At 37.1% G+C, this 14,886-nt stretch overlaps 1 protein-coding gene across 1 annotated transcript; it reads right to left on the minus strand.

Annotated features, from left to right (window-relative positions):
* Window positions 1–6,831: 6,831 nt before the first annotated feature.
* LOC112181542 (disease resistance protein RPV1-like) lies at window positions 6,832–14,114 on the minus strand. The gene is made up of 5 exons (XM_024319913.2): window positions 13,618–14,114; window positions 9,496–10,594; window positions 8,519–8,797; window positions 7,530–8,423; window positions 6,832–7,446 (listed from the first exon to the last, which is right to left on the minus strand). The coding sequence occupies exons 1-5, from the start codon at window positions 14,112–14,114 to the stop codon at window positions 6,832–6,834; spliced, it is 3,384 nt and encodes a 1,127-aa protein (XP_024175681.1).
* Between the last annotated feature and the right edge of the window lie 772 nt (window positions 14,115–14,886).

Here is a 14,886-nt window from a genome sequence, read left to right on the forward strand (position 1 = left end):
AGTAAAAGTGAAAGTAAAGGTTGTTTACCGTCCCAATGACTAGTAAACCGGTGAATTTAGGTTCGGGACGTTACAGTCTCTCTCTACTTTCCTGATCATATTTGATTGGAGTCACCAAACGGATAGAGTGGCTACAATGTGTCTTACTTTGATTTTATTTTGGATTAGATTTTGGAAACTTTGATGTAATCATTGGCTATTAATAAAGTGTCAATTCTTTTACTTAATGTCTTGGACATACCTTAATTCGAACTTTATTATATAAGAGCCAATGGTTTTCATGTGGAAACACATTATGAGAATGGACATAGTTCCTTTGCATCACCTCTAATGACTACGGACATAAACGAGTATTAGAGAAACTTATGTGTCGCTCTAGTGGGTTGTATGCAACCACTATTTGAGTTATTGAATCCAACCTTGTCATGAGAGACGACTTATGGGATTCTGACACATATAAGCTTTGACATATGATGATCACTGTATTAAAGACTTTACATGGACATCCATTTTCAGAATGAAGAAAAGTAAGAACCAAGAATTAGTTCGAGAAGCTGCACATGCGCCTCATGGCGCCATGATTGTGCAGAGACCTGCCATACATGGCCCGCGCCGCCTACCCCCTACGGCAAATACATGGCATTGACGCCATAAAATCCTCTCTCTACTTCTCAAGTCTATTGTGACATTATGGCTTAACCAAAACCTTCATTGGTTGATTATAAAGCTCATGTTTCGTTCTGTAAAGCCTGTTATTTAGGATTGAGACCATCCTATGCAAAGGAGATTGAGGAAATAATTCCATTCTTACAAAGAATCTAAGGGAATTCTATGGATTTGATCAACTAACTTGCGGACCGTATAGATGTTTTATGGTGTTGGTTGATACGCAAACACGCTGGTCACGTGTTGTGCCATTATCCACTCGTAATGCTGCTTATACTACACTTCTAGCACATAACATATGGCTACGGGCTCACTACCCAGATCATCTCATTCAGTCAATTTGACTTAATAATGCTAGAGAGTTTATATCGACAATTTTCGATGACCATTGCATATCATTGGGTATTGATATTAAGTATCATATTCCCATGTACACACTCAATTGGTCTCACAGAAAAGCCACCATTAAACGACTACGATGGTAGCCCGGACATTGGTAATGCGCACCAATATTTCCGCTTGGGTTATGCAATATCGCATGCAGCTATGCTAATTCGTCTACGACTCATAGCAACCACTCAAATTTTATTTGCGTTACAGTTAGTGACTGGGTTCGAGTCTAATATCTCGTATTTATGCATATTTGAGTGTGCAGTTCATGTGCCAATTGCGCCGCCACAGCGCATCAACATGAGTCATTGCAACGAATGCATATATATATTTGTTGAACATGAGTCTCCAACTATAAGTCCGCTATGTAGAACCCTTGACAGGCGATCTCTAAATTCGCTGGATTTGCGAATTGTTACTTTGATGAGACAGTCTTCCCGTTGTTAGGGGGAGATTAGAACATCAATGTTCAACAGGAACGACAGGAATTGTCGTGGGCTGTCCCCACTATGTCTCATCTTGATCCCCTAAAAGTGACGAGATCACATATACCTGCTGCAAACATGCCTGCAAGGATTGATGTCCCCACAAGAGGACATGGTGCCACCCAGAGAAGATGGGTACTGCACCACTACCATGGATGGTAGTATGGTGACGCCACAAAGGTGGCATAATGGCGTCATAGGCCATGGGTTCCGCTAGAGAGAGTAGGAGACCCATAGGTTCGATGGATTCTCGCCCTAAGAAGAGAGCGAGTTTGGCACAACTTGATCCATTGATCATTGATACTCAAAATCCTTTCTCATGAGAATATTTTGGATTGTGGTTATGTCCAAGAGACATCGTTGGGGGACGCCTCAATGTTAGAGCTAATTCCTGAGAATATAGAGATCTCTACGAACTACGCTAGTGTACATGAGGACGTGGAATTATTGAGACCAATGACATCGAACCTTACTCCGTTGAAGAATGTCAACGTAGAGAAAATTGGCCTAAATGGAAAGATGCGATCCAGGTTGAATTGGATTCACTAACGAAGAGGAAGGATTTCGGGCCTAAGATACCAACACCTCCTAACATAAAACATGTTGACATTAATAGGTCTTCGTTAGATAGCGTGATGAGAAAAAGAGATGGCAATCTCGCCTTATGGCGCAAGGTTTCTCACAACGCCCTGGAATCGACTACGAGAAGACATATTCTCTCGTAATGGATGTCATTGCACTCCACTACCTTATCATTTTGGTAGTTTCCAAATAACTGAACATGCAGCTTACGAATGTGGTCACTACGTATCTCTATGGGGATCCAGATACGGAATATAATGAAGGTTCTTGTGGACTTTATTTACCTAAGTTAAGTGGCTCTAGACCACGGAGCGCATTTGCAACGAGGTTGAAATGCTCACTAAAATGACTACTTGATTGGGAAGGGATATGACGCGTTTCCATGACAAGTTCAGGATTTGCAATTGTCGCGGTGTATAATTGGAACCCTTGAGAGTTAAGGGAAACCGCTGAACACTTGAAATCCGAGTTTGAGAGGAAGGACCTTGGGAGAACACGGTTTTGTCTAGATTCAAAACTTGTATACCGTGTCAATAGACATTTTTGATAAAGTCAAAGATGCACCATGGTCGTCCGTAGTCTTGGCCCTAAAAGGGATCCGTTTTGTCCCAGGGATGATGACGAAGACGTGTTAATAGTAGAAGTGCTTACTTATGTACAATAGGCGCATTATTGTACTTAGCTCAATACAAGACCGGACACCTCAATTATTATGAACTTGTTGGCTAGATATAGCCCCGCGCCAACGCAATGACATTAGATTGGTATAAAGACAATCTTTCCATATTTGAGAGGTACGATTGATATGGGTTTGTTCTACCCTATAGAGAAAAGAGATGACGGAAGTGTGGGATCGGACCCCACAAGGCAAAATACCACCTTCCGTGCTCCTCCTCCCCTCCATCAAAATGACAACAAGCATTTCTAAATATTGAAGTGAACCAAATCCGATCAGAGGATAATGTAGCGGACTTATTTACTAAGTCGTTACCAAAATCCACCTTCGAGAAACATGTGAAGAGCATCGGATTGAAAAAGTTATCTGAACTCCCATGATTTTAGTAATCAGGGGGAGATATTGACATCAGGGGGAGGCATGATGTCTACATGTTCGATCTCGAAGAGTGAAGGACGTGTTGTGCTCTTTTTGTCCTTCGACCAGGGTTATTTTTGTCCCACAGGGTTTTTTGTTACCTGGCAAGGTTTTTAATGAGGCAACAATCAAAGCGTCATCACCAAGTTTGAGCGGCACAAGGGGGAGTGTTGAAGGATATAGACATAATGTGTGCCTCTACAAACTAAGGTTTAGAGTTGTAATAGGAATGTGTTTTAGGTATTCAATTGTAATCAGATTCTATTACCTTTTTGGGTACCTTGTAACTCTCTATTTAAAGGGCTCCTATTATCAATGATAACACACAATTCCATTCTCCTACGACATGTGTTTAATTTTAGTTAGCCTTTAGAACTTTTGTGGGCCGTTTTCCTTTGGAGATGTGTCTTGGACATCATTTTGTTAAACTAGTCATGTGAATACAACCGGAGCTGATGACATAGTTTCCCCTGGAACTGGACATGAAAATGATCTTTCCAAACTCATCAGTTCACATTTGATAAGCCATTACTTCTTAGTTCTTATCAGTAGGGGTGGGCACTTTGTACCAAAAATGAGGTTACCGACCTGACCAGAACCCAAAAAGCGGTTCGGTAACCGCACCAAACTAAAACGGTGTCGTTTCATGGTCACACCGCACCGAACGTCATAAAAGCAGTTCGGTTGCGGTTTTGGGTCATAAACCGCCCGATTTAAACAGACCCACACCGAATTTGATTTAATTACATTTTATGTATTTATTATTTCTCTATTGATGGAAATGTTGGTTTTTAATATATAAGAAATCCATTTTTGTTTAAGTTTTTAGTTTGTAATAAGTTGCTATGTTTGCTTGATCATTGATATATATATATATATATATATATATATATATATATACAACTCTTCTCCGGTGCGGACGTCCGCACTTTTTACTTAGGTGCAGATTTCCGGTTTTGACCCACTTTCTGATCACATTTTCACATCTTAACCGTTCAGTTTTTAGGTTATAATGTATAGATCACCTCTACAAAATTTCAGCCAATTCATCCAAAACTGCAATTTACCATTATAAATACGAATGGTTCCGGTTCGACAGATTCTGTCCGTTAGTGTAAATTGCAATTTTGGATGCCTTAACGATCATCAAATTGGTTGAAATTTTGCAGAGATGATCTATACATTAGGATCTAAAAACTGAACGGCTAAGATGTAAAAATGTGATCGGAAAGTGGGTCAAAACTGGAAATCCGCACCTTTTTCTTCGGTGCGGATATCTACACCTGAGCAAACTTATATATATATATATATATATGGGTTTGTTAAGTGTTCAAATATGGTATTTCTGCAAGTTGCTTGATATTTGGGTGACATTTACCAATTTGTATGAACTCTAAATGCATTCAAAATTTATTTATGCCTTATTGAAACTGTTAGGTAAAAATAAGCATGATTTTTGCCCTCTCTTTCTAATTGAAATTAATAAATTGGTCCAAACCGAAACCGACCCGCACCGCACCAAAAAATGGTGTAACCAAAATAATCGGTTCATCCCTTTTGTAATGCAGTTGCGGTTTGATATATAGGCCAACTGAAAAAAGCGGTTTGGTTGCGGTTTGGACCTTAAACCAAACCGAACCGCACCGCGCCCACCCCTACTTATCAGAATAAAAGCTTCATCCTTGAGCTATTGTTTGGAGAGCTTTCTCAACAATCCCAGTTTGTATATATAATGAGGAGGAGGAGGAAAAAAAAAACTGACAAGATAGGCACAATGCAATCCTTTAAGGAGGAACATGCTGGATAATCAAGTCAATGACAACAATTACTCTTTCAATTGCAGGATATAAGAACATCTTTTGCCACGGTACATTTTAGTAGAGACGGCACTCCTTTCAATTTGACCCTGCAGATTCTGGACAGAAGTTGGACTGCTTAATACACCAGTACTGCCTTAAGAGACGATGATGTTAGAGTACAAGCAAGAATTTCAGGTGCTGGTTGGAGAGCATTTACACAGGACAACCGTACCATCTGGAAGAAGCTAATATATGTGTTGGAGTTGATAGAGGAACGTACATGCATAGTCCTGATATTCCGAGTTGAAAATTGAAGACTAAATAAGCATAAATTGTTCATGGTTTCCACAACATACTTTTTTGATGAAATTAAATATGAGGGAAATTTAAGTATCATCTTAGAGAAAGATTTGTGATGGATGGAGTTCAAAAGAAGTATTGCTATTATGTACTGTAAAACTGAGTGCTTTTAGTTGGATTTCAGTGCAATTTTCATTAGCAAATGTTCCTCTTGTTGTATCCAAACTATCTCGTCTATAAAAGAGAGAGACTTCAGGAGATCAGTGCATCAATCTTTGAATCATTCAACCATATACACTTTCAAAACAAATTGAGTTTGAGTGCAATTTTCATGTGTATATAGTCCTCTGCTACAGGGAATTAGCTTCATCTAATCATCTGTGACTGTAAATTCTAAATTTCTACTCTTCTGTTTCGAACCATGTGAAAAGACTTTATGAGATGGGCTTCCTTAGGCTTTGAAATATTGATATCAGTGCATCAATCTTTGAATCATTTAACTATATACACTTATAGAGAAGATGTAAACAAGCAAGGTTTATTCCAATTTTCCTTGTTTTCTCTTATAAAGATTTAAAAAGGAAGTGGATCAATAGAAAACATATTTTTAAACGATGGCATTCATATCATGTCAATTCTTTGAACATGGAAAACCCCAATGCAACTTGTGAAATTCATTTCCACCAAGAAAATAAGCAATTGGTGGTTAAAGTTTTCATATAACATTGGTAAAGTTGTAATTTGCTTAAACATCACGTAGATAACTGATAAAACTTCCCAAATTTTGGATGATCTACTTGTTATGTCTAAATCATTGAAGAAAAGCTCATTACTAACATCACCAGTTTGACACTAAACAAAATATTTAGACACACAATACTTAAGCTGACTGCAGGCTCGAACCATAAGCTGTCCACGAAACCTTACCATGATGATTAGGACCAAAATCCAATTCCTAATATATAGCTTTTAACTGACCTGCAAAACTCAATCTAACAAAATTTCATGGTCTAATTTTTCGCACACACGTTACAAAGCATGGCCTCGTGCTCTTGTTAATAACCATCCAGATCGAACTAGCTAACATCTCACTAAAGTGGAATTATGCATCATGGACTGGATAAAATGGTCTACCTACTTCTCGTAGAGTAAGCTAAAGACCCTATGTGCTTCTTTTGGAACTTTTTTACAATGGCATAGTCCTTAGTCCTAGTCCTAGTCATAGTCACTTAAACAACATTACCACAAAGTGACAAAACAAAACTTCTTGATACAGTTTCTTGCAGTCATGTTATTGATCAAGATGGCAGAGCAAATGATAAAATATCCTGACTTAAAAGCACAGGAGAAGAGGGAAAATGTTGAGAATATCCAGTTACAACTAAGAGTCATATATAATATCAAATGGTCATAAGAAATATTGAGAATACAAGTGTTAGCCTTTCATTTTTGCTTCGAGGCACTGGATGGTTAAACCAAGCATAAAGCAAGACAGCCCAAGTCTTCTAAAGTTCTTTCATTCTTCTGTAGAGTAATATTCGTCGTCAGAGCAACCTCTTCCGCTTGTTGTTGCCTCTTGTGTTGCCTTGACCATGGTACCTTCTTGTTCATCCATAGCCTCGTAAAGTGAAATGTTGCTCTTGGATTGGTTCATTTTACTGATCAGCTCACCCGTATCGTGCTCGTACAGTACACGGGCCCCACATTTCTTTACCTGCAAGCATCTGTTGTTTCCTGCAGTTCCAGTGCTTCCGAAGACAAAGGTAACCCCATTGCATGTGTCCTCCAGACGGTTCCGATGTTTCCAGTGATGACTAGGCACAACAAGTAAAAAAAGGTGATCTGAAACAGTTTGTTTTGCACAGATACCAAGACCTGCCAAACCATCTCCGTTCCAAGTACAAGTAACGCACAAGATACCAAGATCTAAACGACCGTCTTCAGGAACAGCAGATGGATTGTCTTTTGGTGCAATTAGAGCACACACAGCAAACCCAATCCACTTATTATTACATGCATATGAAGGTAACTTCTCAGTTATCGAGTCTCCCACACTATGATTATTGAACCACTCAGGAATTTCACTTCCAGGAATTAGAAACCTGAGAGAGCGAAAAGAACAAGGGGTTTGCTGCACCATATGAACCATCATATCACACAACTATTGAAGGAGGGAGGGAGAAGGAGGGGGAGGGGGAGAGAGAGAGAGAGTACCTCAACCAACCGCTTTAGCATTGAATAGAAAAAATAACTAGAATCCTGAAAACTCAAGCAATTGATGCAAACGAGACAAAATTCCGATAATCTGCAGAAATCTGGTGGATCTGGAAGCACTTGTAAGGAAGTACAATCGTCGGCTCTCACCCATAAGTAGTCACCTACCGGAAGTTCTGGCAATTGTTGAAGCCTTTTGCAATTCTCCACATCAATATGTTTAAGCTTAGAAAGCAAATTAATGCTTGCAGGAAGGCTAACAAAATTGTTTCCTCTGAGATCCAACCTCTTTAAGGAGGATAGAGAACCAATGTCATTGGGTATTTCTCCTTCACAGAGATTACAGTCATTCAGATTTAATGTCGTCAAAAAAGAGAAATGCTTCAAGGAAGCTAACAGAGGAACCAAAGGTTGAGGACTCTTTCTTGTAAATAAGCCAAAAGATGATACTATGAGATTCAGCAGCTTAAGAAAAAAGGAGTATGGCTGCTCTCTTATAACAATTCCATTCAAATCAAGCTCCACCAAACTCTCACTCAAGTGCTCAATTGATGAAGGCAGTTTCTCAACAGCAGTCCCACCTAAACAAAGCTTTGATAATCTTTTCGTTTGCCCCACAAATTCTGGAATCATTTTCAGTTTTGAGCAGTCAGATACATCAAATGTTTCAAGAAACTCCATATTCACTTCACTTGGTAGACTCTTTATACTTTTGCAGTTTCGAAAATTCCAAATTTTGAGTCTCTTAAGCAGTGCAATGGATGGATGAATCTTAACTAAATTCGTACAACCTTCAAGAACCAACTTCTCAAGATTTTGAATACCTGTGAAATCTGGGGTCCTTGTCAAGTTTATGGAGTAACTAAGATCGATGGATTTCAACTTGCTCAAGTACTGTAGAAAACATGAAGAATGGTAGAACAATCAGCTTTCATGAATGAACTTAAAAATTTAATTGTATTTGCAACAACAGATATTCAATAACTTACTTTTATTTCATTCCAGAGATGATCAATATTGCTATGAACCAAACTAAGTTCAGTAAGTTCATCCGGTTGAAAACATGGTGGGAGAGATTTTGAAGGATACCAACTCCAGTTCAGAAATCTCAAGGTATTAGGAAGATATTTTGGGCCAAGAGAAGAAAGCCTCAAATTATGAATGTAGAGCAGCTTCAGTTTACACATTTTAGAGAAGGCTTCAAGATTCCAATCTGCCTCTTCTAATTCAGCCAAGTGTAACAATATGCCTTCAATGGCTTCCGTTCCCTGTTATAACAGATAAGCATTGCAGATAAGTCAATTCCAGGCTTAGTTAGTAAAAAACGGAACGTGTTTAGTACGCGAAAAATACGTACGTATATTATTCGAATATTTATCAAATAATACGTTGAAAAGTTAGGCAAAATATTTTAATTAATTTTGTAATTAAAAATATTAATTATATTCATTTTTTGTTCAATAATATGTATAAAATACGGAAAGAAAAAAAAAAGTAAAAATCGTGTATAATGTTGAAGGATATTCGATTTATATGTGCCTTACCAAACTAGGATTACTTTCCATTGTTGTAATAGGAGAAGATTGTTTTGGATTCCTAGTCTTAATTAGAATAGGATTCCTTGTACTCAAATGTTTTGTACTTGTATCCTCTATATTCTATATATAAAGGCTCCTATTATCAATGAAAGACACAAATATTCTCCCAATTCTCTCTACTATTCTCTCTGAATACCATATTCTTAAACATATAGTACCCGTATAATACTTTTGACTTCAAAATTACGGGAAATTTAACAAGTTTTTTTTCAAAAATAAGAAATACAGAAGTATTTTTGAAAAACAAAAACAAGAAAATATGTGTTTTATTTGTGTATAATACCAAAAAATACTAACTATGATTCCAGGATTAAGATTAAATGACAGCACTAACCAAGTTTGATGATTCAATTTTTTCAAAATCTTACCGTATTCTTTGTGAATACATGAAAAATGTCATTGCGAAGATACAATCGACTGCGTCTACCAGGCTCTTTATTCTCTTGATGAACAATTTCACATCCCATTTCATGAATCAAATTATGCATATCTATCCGGTTGTCTAATGGAATAGTTAAGAGAGATTTCTCAACAAGAACATCTATTGCAATACGAGAGCAAAAGTCGGAACTGTATACTTGTTCAATCATAGACTCATTGTCATACAACTTGCGGAAACAAGCAATGTCGAGAAAAATTTTCTTCTCTATCTCATCAAGTCCATCAAAACTTACTTTCAGTATTTCAAAAATTGTTCGGTTGGGAGTTTGTTGTAGTTTTTGCAATGCTGAACTCCATGAATGTTGACTTCTTTTATACAAGAAAGACCCCAAAGTTTTAAGAGCTAACGGAAGACCTCCAGCATACATAACAAAGCTCTTACATTGTTCTGCATAATCTTCTTCAGGCTCATCATTCCAAAAGGCTTTCCAACTAAACAGCTGGAGAGCTTCATCTTCTTTTAATCCTTTCAACTCATATGGTTTTTCTATACCATGTGTCACTAGTACATGTCGATCTCTAGTTGTAATGATGATTCGACTCCTTAAACCAAACAAGTTTTTTTCTCCCACCAAGTTTTCCAGTTGCTCTGATTGATCCACATCGTCAAGAACTAGAAGAACCTCTTTATTACAAAAACATCTCTTTATCATGGTGATTCCACTATAAACATCCCATACTTGAACATTTTCTTCCTTCAAGATTTGGGAAAGAATCTGTCTTTGTAGACGAACTAGACCATGGGTTGCGGAAACCTCTCTGACATTAGAAAGAAAGATGCAAACTTCAAATTGATGAGAGATTTTCTCATAAACTAGTTTGGCAAGGGTTGTTTTACCTATACCACCCATCCCCCATATCCCTATAAAGCGAACGCTATTTGCTTCTTTATCTAAAAGAACATCCATTTCCTCCAGCTTAGTATCCATTCCTACTAACTTTTCTGAGGAACCACATAGAGTGAGACTAGGATGCACTTTGCTCCATAGTGCTTGTACAATCTCTCTGATAAGCTCTGTTTCATACCTACAAGAAGAATATAACAATTCTCATGCTAAATATATGAGCATATTGAATATAAAGTACACTTGTAAGCATAGTTAGTAATTTTTCGTATTATACGCGAGTAAAACATGTACTTATATTTTTTTCAAAAATACTTCCGTACTTCGCATTTTCGAAAGAGACTCTTTAAATTTCCCTTACTTTTGAAACCAAAATTATTATGCACAATTTTTATGGATTTTTCTGTATTATACACATATTATTGAACAAAAATTAATATAAACTAATATTTTTTATTTTTTAATTAATTAAAAATATTTTGCGAACTTTTCAATGAACTATTTAATAAAATGTCTGAATAATTCACGTACGTATTTTTTCCGTACTATACATGTCTCATATTTTTACTAACTATGCTTGTAAGATAGAACTGAACCGCAATAATAAAATAAACACTCTATGCTCCTATAGAGTAAAACTCTCTCTCTCTCTCTCTCTCTCTCTCTCTCTCTCTCTAAATATATATATATATATATATATATACTATTATTAAGAGAAGAGAGTTTGTCAGCCAAAACAGAATTTTTTTACTAAAATATCCCTCAAATATTAAAAAAACATTTGAACTGAAATATTTGAGAAAAATAAAATGGTCAATTCACAAATAAAAGAAAAACAAAAGAAATTTAAAAAAAATCAAAAATGAAAAACAAAATATATGGAGCAATTTTCTCCACATTTTGTGGAATAACTTCCCACAAAATTATCCACACTCATAGAGTGTGTTTGGTGTCTAGTGTGTGTGTGTGTATATATATATATATAATGCATTCCCACGTGCTGAAACCTTAGATCTTGCCGCTGGTGCTAGTGCTGGCCTCTGGCCTCTTTGGCGTTTGCCTCGTGCGACCAGACATGATAATTTCTTAAGGGACAACTCTGGTGCTCGGAGGCAGAGGACAGGAGGAGATTTTCTCCAAATACAACTGCTAACAGCAGTGGCTGCATTTGGGGCAGAGGCGTGGCAGTGGAATGTGATCGGAGGGTGTCTGGATCCTAACCGGATCTGGACTGGAACTAGACACCATTGGTGGAAGGGGCGACGGGACCATTGGTGCAAGGGCTTAGTTGACTGCGGCACTTTGGTTTCTAGTTTGGACCCTGACGTCACTCCGTCTTGGGTGGTGGGTGGTGGTGTAGTGGAGCACTAGGACCGGTGGCGTGGAAGATGGGTGGTGGTTGGTATAGCGTGGATCATAGGTCTGGAGTGGTGCTGATTGGTGTCGCCGGTTTCAGTGGTGGGGCTCCGATGTGGGTGGTGGCACTGTGAGTATGGGTGACCGGGTGGTGCAGTTGCTGAGTTGGGCTGATGTTTCTCTTTGTGGCCTTGGGCTTCTGGGCCTGGATTTTGTTAATGGGCCTCATTTGTGCCTTTGCTGCTATTTTATTAATGTTTTTTCTTTCTTAGTGGTAGTTTGGTTAATGTTTCCAATAAGTCCCCATCCAAGTATGGTAGGCGAAGGTGGGCTAAGTCCCGGTCTACATACTCTGTGTGCCTTCTTTCAAAAATGCAGAGTGTATTATTGTGGAAGCATGAGTGTATTATATTGTTTCATTAATCAAGGTCTGAGGGTAGCTGCACCAGCCTTCTTTCAAAAAATAAATAAATAAATAAAACTTCACTAATTTAAGCTCACATTTTCAAAATTTTAATACTCACGAGTAGGGCTGTCACTTGGTTTGGTAATTACCAAACCGACCGAATACCAACCAATGTTTTAAGTTTGATAAATCGACTTTTTGGTAATCGAGACCGATAAAACTGAAATTGAAAATTACTGAAAAAGTTGGTTTGGTTTTGGTAAATACTGAATCTATCGATTATCTAAATATTAGCTTTATATACTATAATTTTTAATACACATACATGTATATTAAGAAATAAACATAAAAAATTTCATACTAGTAAGAATTAGGGCTGTCACTCAGTTGGTTCGAATCGGTTATAGGCATTACCAACTTCAAAACCAAAGCTTTTGGTCTAAAATTGAGCTACCAATTACCAACCAAAATTTCAATTTTTTAATCATATCTACCAAATTTAGTATTTCAGTTTTCGGTATTACTAACTTTAGAACAATTAATTCTTTGTAATAAAAATTAAAATGAACAAAACTAGGTTCTTCAATTTTATAGTCATAAATTTTGTATTCATCTTCTAAATAAAGCTTCTTTTTTTTTGTATATATGACATCAAGTTTTAGCCATTTTCAATAAAACTAGGTTATTTAACCATCTTTAACTAGGTTACTTAAAATACATGTACTATTAATGTAGTATATGTAGTAATGTTCTTCCTATTATGAATAATTTTATGTTTATTTTTTAATATACATGTATGTGCATTAAAAACTATAGTATATAAAGCTAATATTTAGATAATCAGTATATTCGATATTTACCAAAACCAAACTAACTTTTTCGGTAATTTTCAATTTTTGTTTTATTGGTCTTGATTACCAATAAGTAGGTTTATCAAACATAAAACATCAGTTGGTATTCGGTCTGTTTGATAATTACCAAACCAAGTGACAGCCCTAGAAAGAACATTACTACATATACTATATTAATAGTACATGTATTTTAAGTAACGTATTAAAGTTGATTAAATAACCTAGTTTTATTGAAAATGGCTAAAATTTGATGTCATATATACAAAAGAAAGCTATATATAGGAGATGAATACAAAATTTATGACTATAAAATTGAAGAACCTAGTTTTGTAACACTTTTGTTCATTCTAATTTTTATTACAAAGAATTAGTTGTTCTAAAGTTGATAATACTGAAAATTGAAATACCGAATTTGGTAGATATGATTAAAAACTAAAAATTTTGGTTGGTAATTGGTAACTCAATTTCAAACCGAAAGTTTTGGTTTTGAAGTTGGTAATACCTATAACCGATTCGAACCGACCGAGTGACAGCCCTACTCACGAGCACTCAAACATTAAACTTCGTCATTTATGTCTCATTTGATCTTACCTATAATCCTTCGATGTCCATCCAGCAAGATTGGCCACTTTAGTTAAGGGACCTCTCCACCCTTCCACCTTCTTATTACCTTTCCCAAACTTCTCTTCATGTTTTTCAAACGCTTCAGCAAAGCTGCCCCTTTGATGTCTCACATGAGAGGGGTCCACCTCATAAAAGATTGGCAAAATTGCCCCTCTGTCTTCCATGCATTCAAGAATCTTAGACAGTTCAAGCAAGCACCACGTGGAAGTAGCATAGTTTGGTGAAAGAACAACGATCGCAAACCTCGATTGCTCTACTGCTGTGAGGAGTTCTGAAGAGATGGCTGTGCCTCTTTCAAGTTGTGGATCGTCCCTGAAAGTCCTGATTCCTTGCCGCTGCAACTCATTGTATAAGTAGTCTGTGAAGCCCTTGCGGGTGTCTTCGCCTCTGAAGCTCAAAAAAACATCGTATTTCCATGGGAAAGCTGAAGCAGTGGAGTCTCTAACTTGGGTGTTCAACGCCATCGGAAAGTAATCGATTAGTGATCAGAGTTCCGCTCCAAACGCACAACCACTGGAAAAGAAATTGTGCATAGACGAGAAATGGAAATATTTCAGTATATATGGCCTAACTTTCTACTGGTGCAAGTTATTAATCCAGTTCATAACAGAGGGACGATGTAAATGCATAGGGAGCTTTTGCTTTTGTAATGGTGCCTAAGTTTTAAAAGGGAAGTGCACTATCTCAATCACCTTTCCTTGAAAAAAATGTGAAAAGAGAAGTGCACTATCTTATAGTCAATGATTCCTGGGTTCATTCACACCATTAGCTAGCAAAGCCAATTGTGGCAATTACATTTAATAATCCGTTGGAAATCTCTGCAGATCCCTTGCATGCATATGTTCAACGACCACATTATAACTCGTTTCAACCAATCGATGTGGGATTCCCTGTTCCTACCGCTAATTACTCGTGACTTTATTCATGATTTGTTCCTACTGAGGTCATGATTTTGATGAAATATGAGAGATACCAAAGGCCTCTGTAGATAATGATACTTCAAAATTTGTTAGTAATCAGATCAACTTGCGGAACTCAGTGAAGAAGAGCACAACAAAAGTACGGACTCTTCTAAGCTATTAGGCCCAAAAATTGGGAATGAAGTGGGTGATGTATGGATCACTTGCAGTGCTACTGCATGCTGACAACCTCAGTCGGCGCCTTCTGGACATAAAACTTTGTTTTTGCGGGCAATGCTAGCTTCTCTTTGTTAGTGTTTTTTTTATTTTTATTTTT

Source organism: Rosa chinensis, chromosome 1 (genome assembly GCF_002994745.2).
Source record: "Rosa chinensis cultivar Old Blush chromosome 1, RchiOBHm-V2, whole genome shotgun sequence".
NCBI lineage: Eukaryota > Viridiplantae > Streptophyta > Magnoliopsida > Rosales > Rosaceae > Rosa > Rosa chinensis.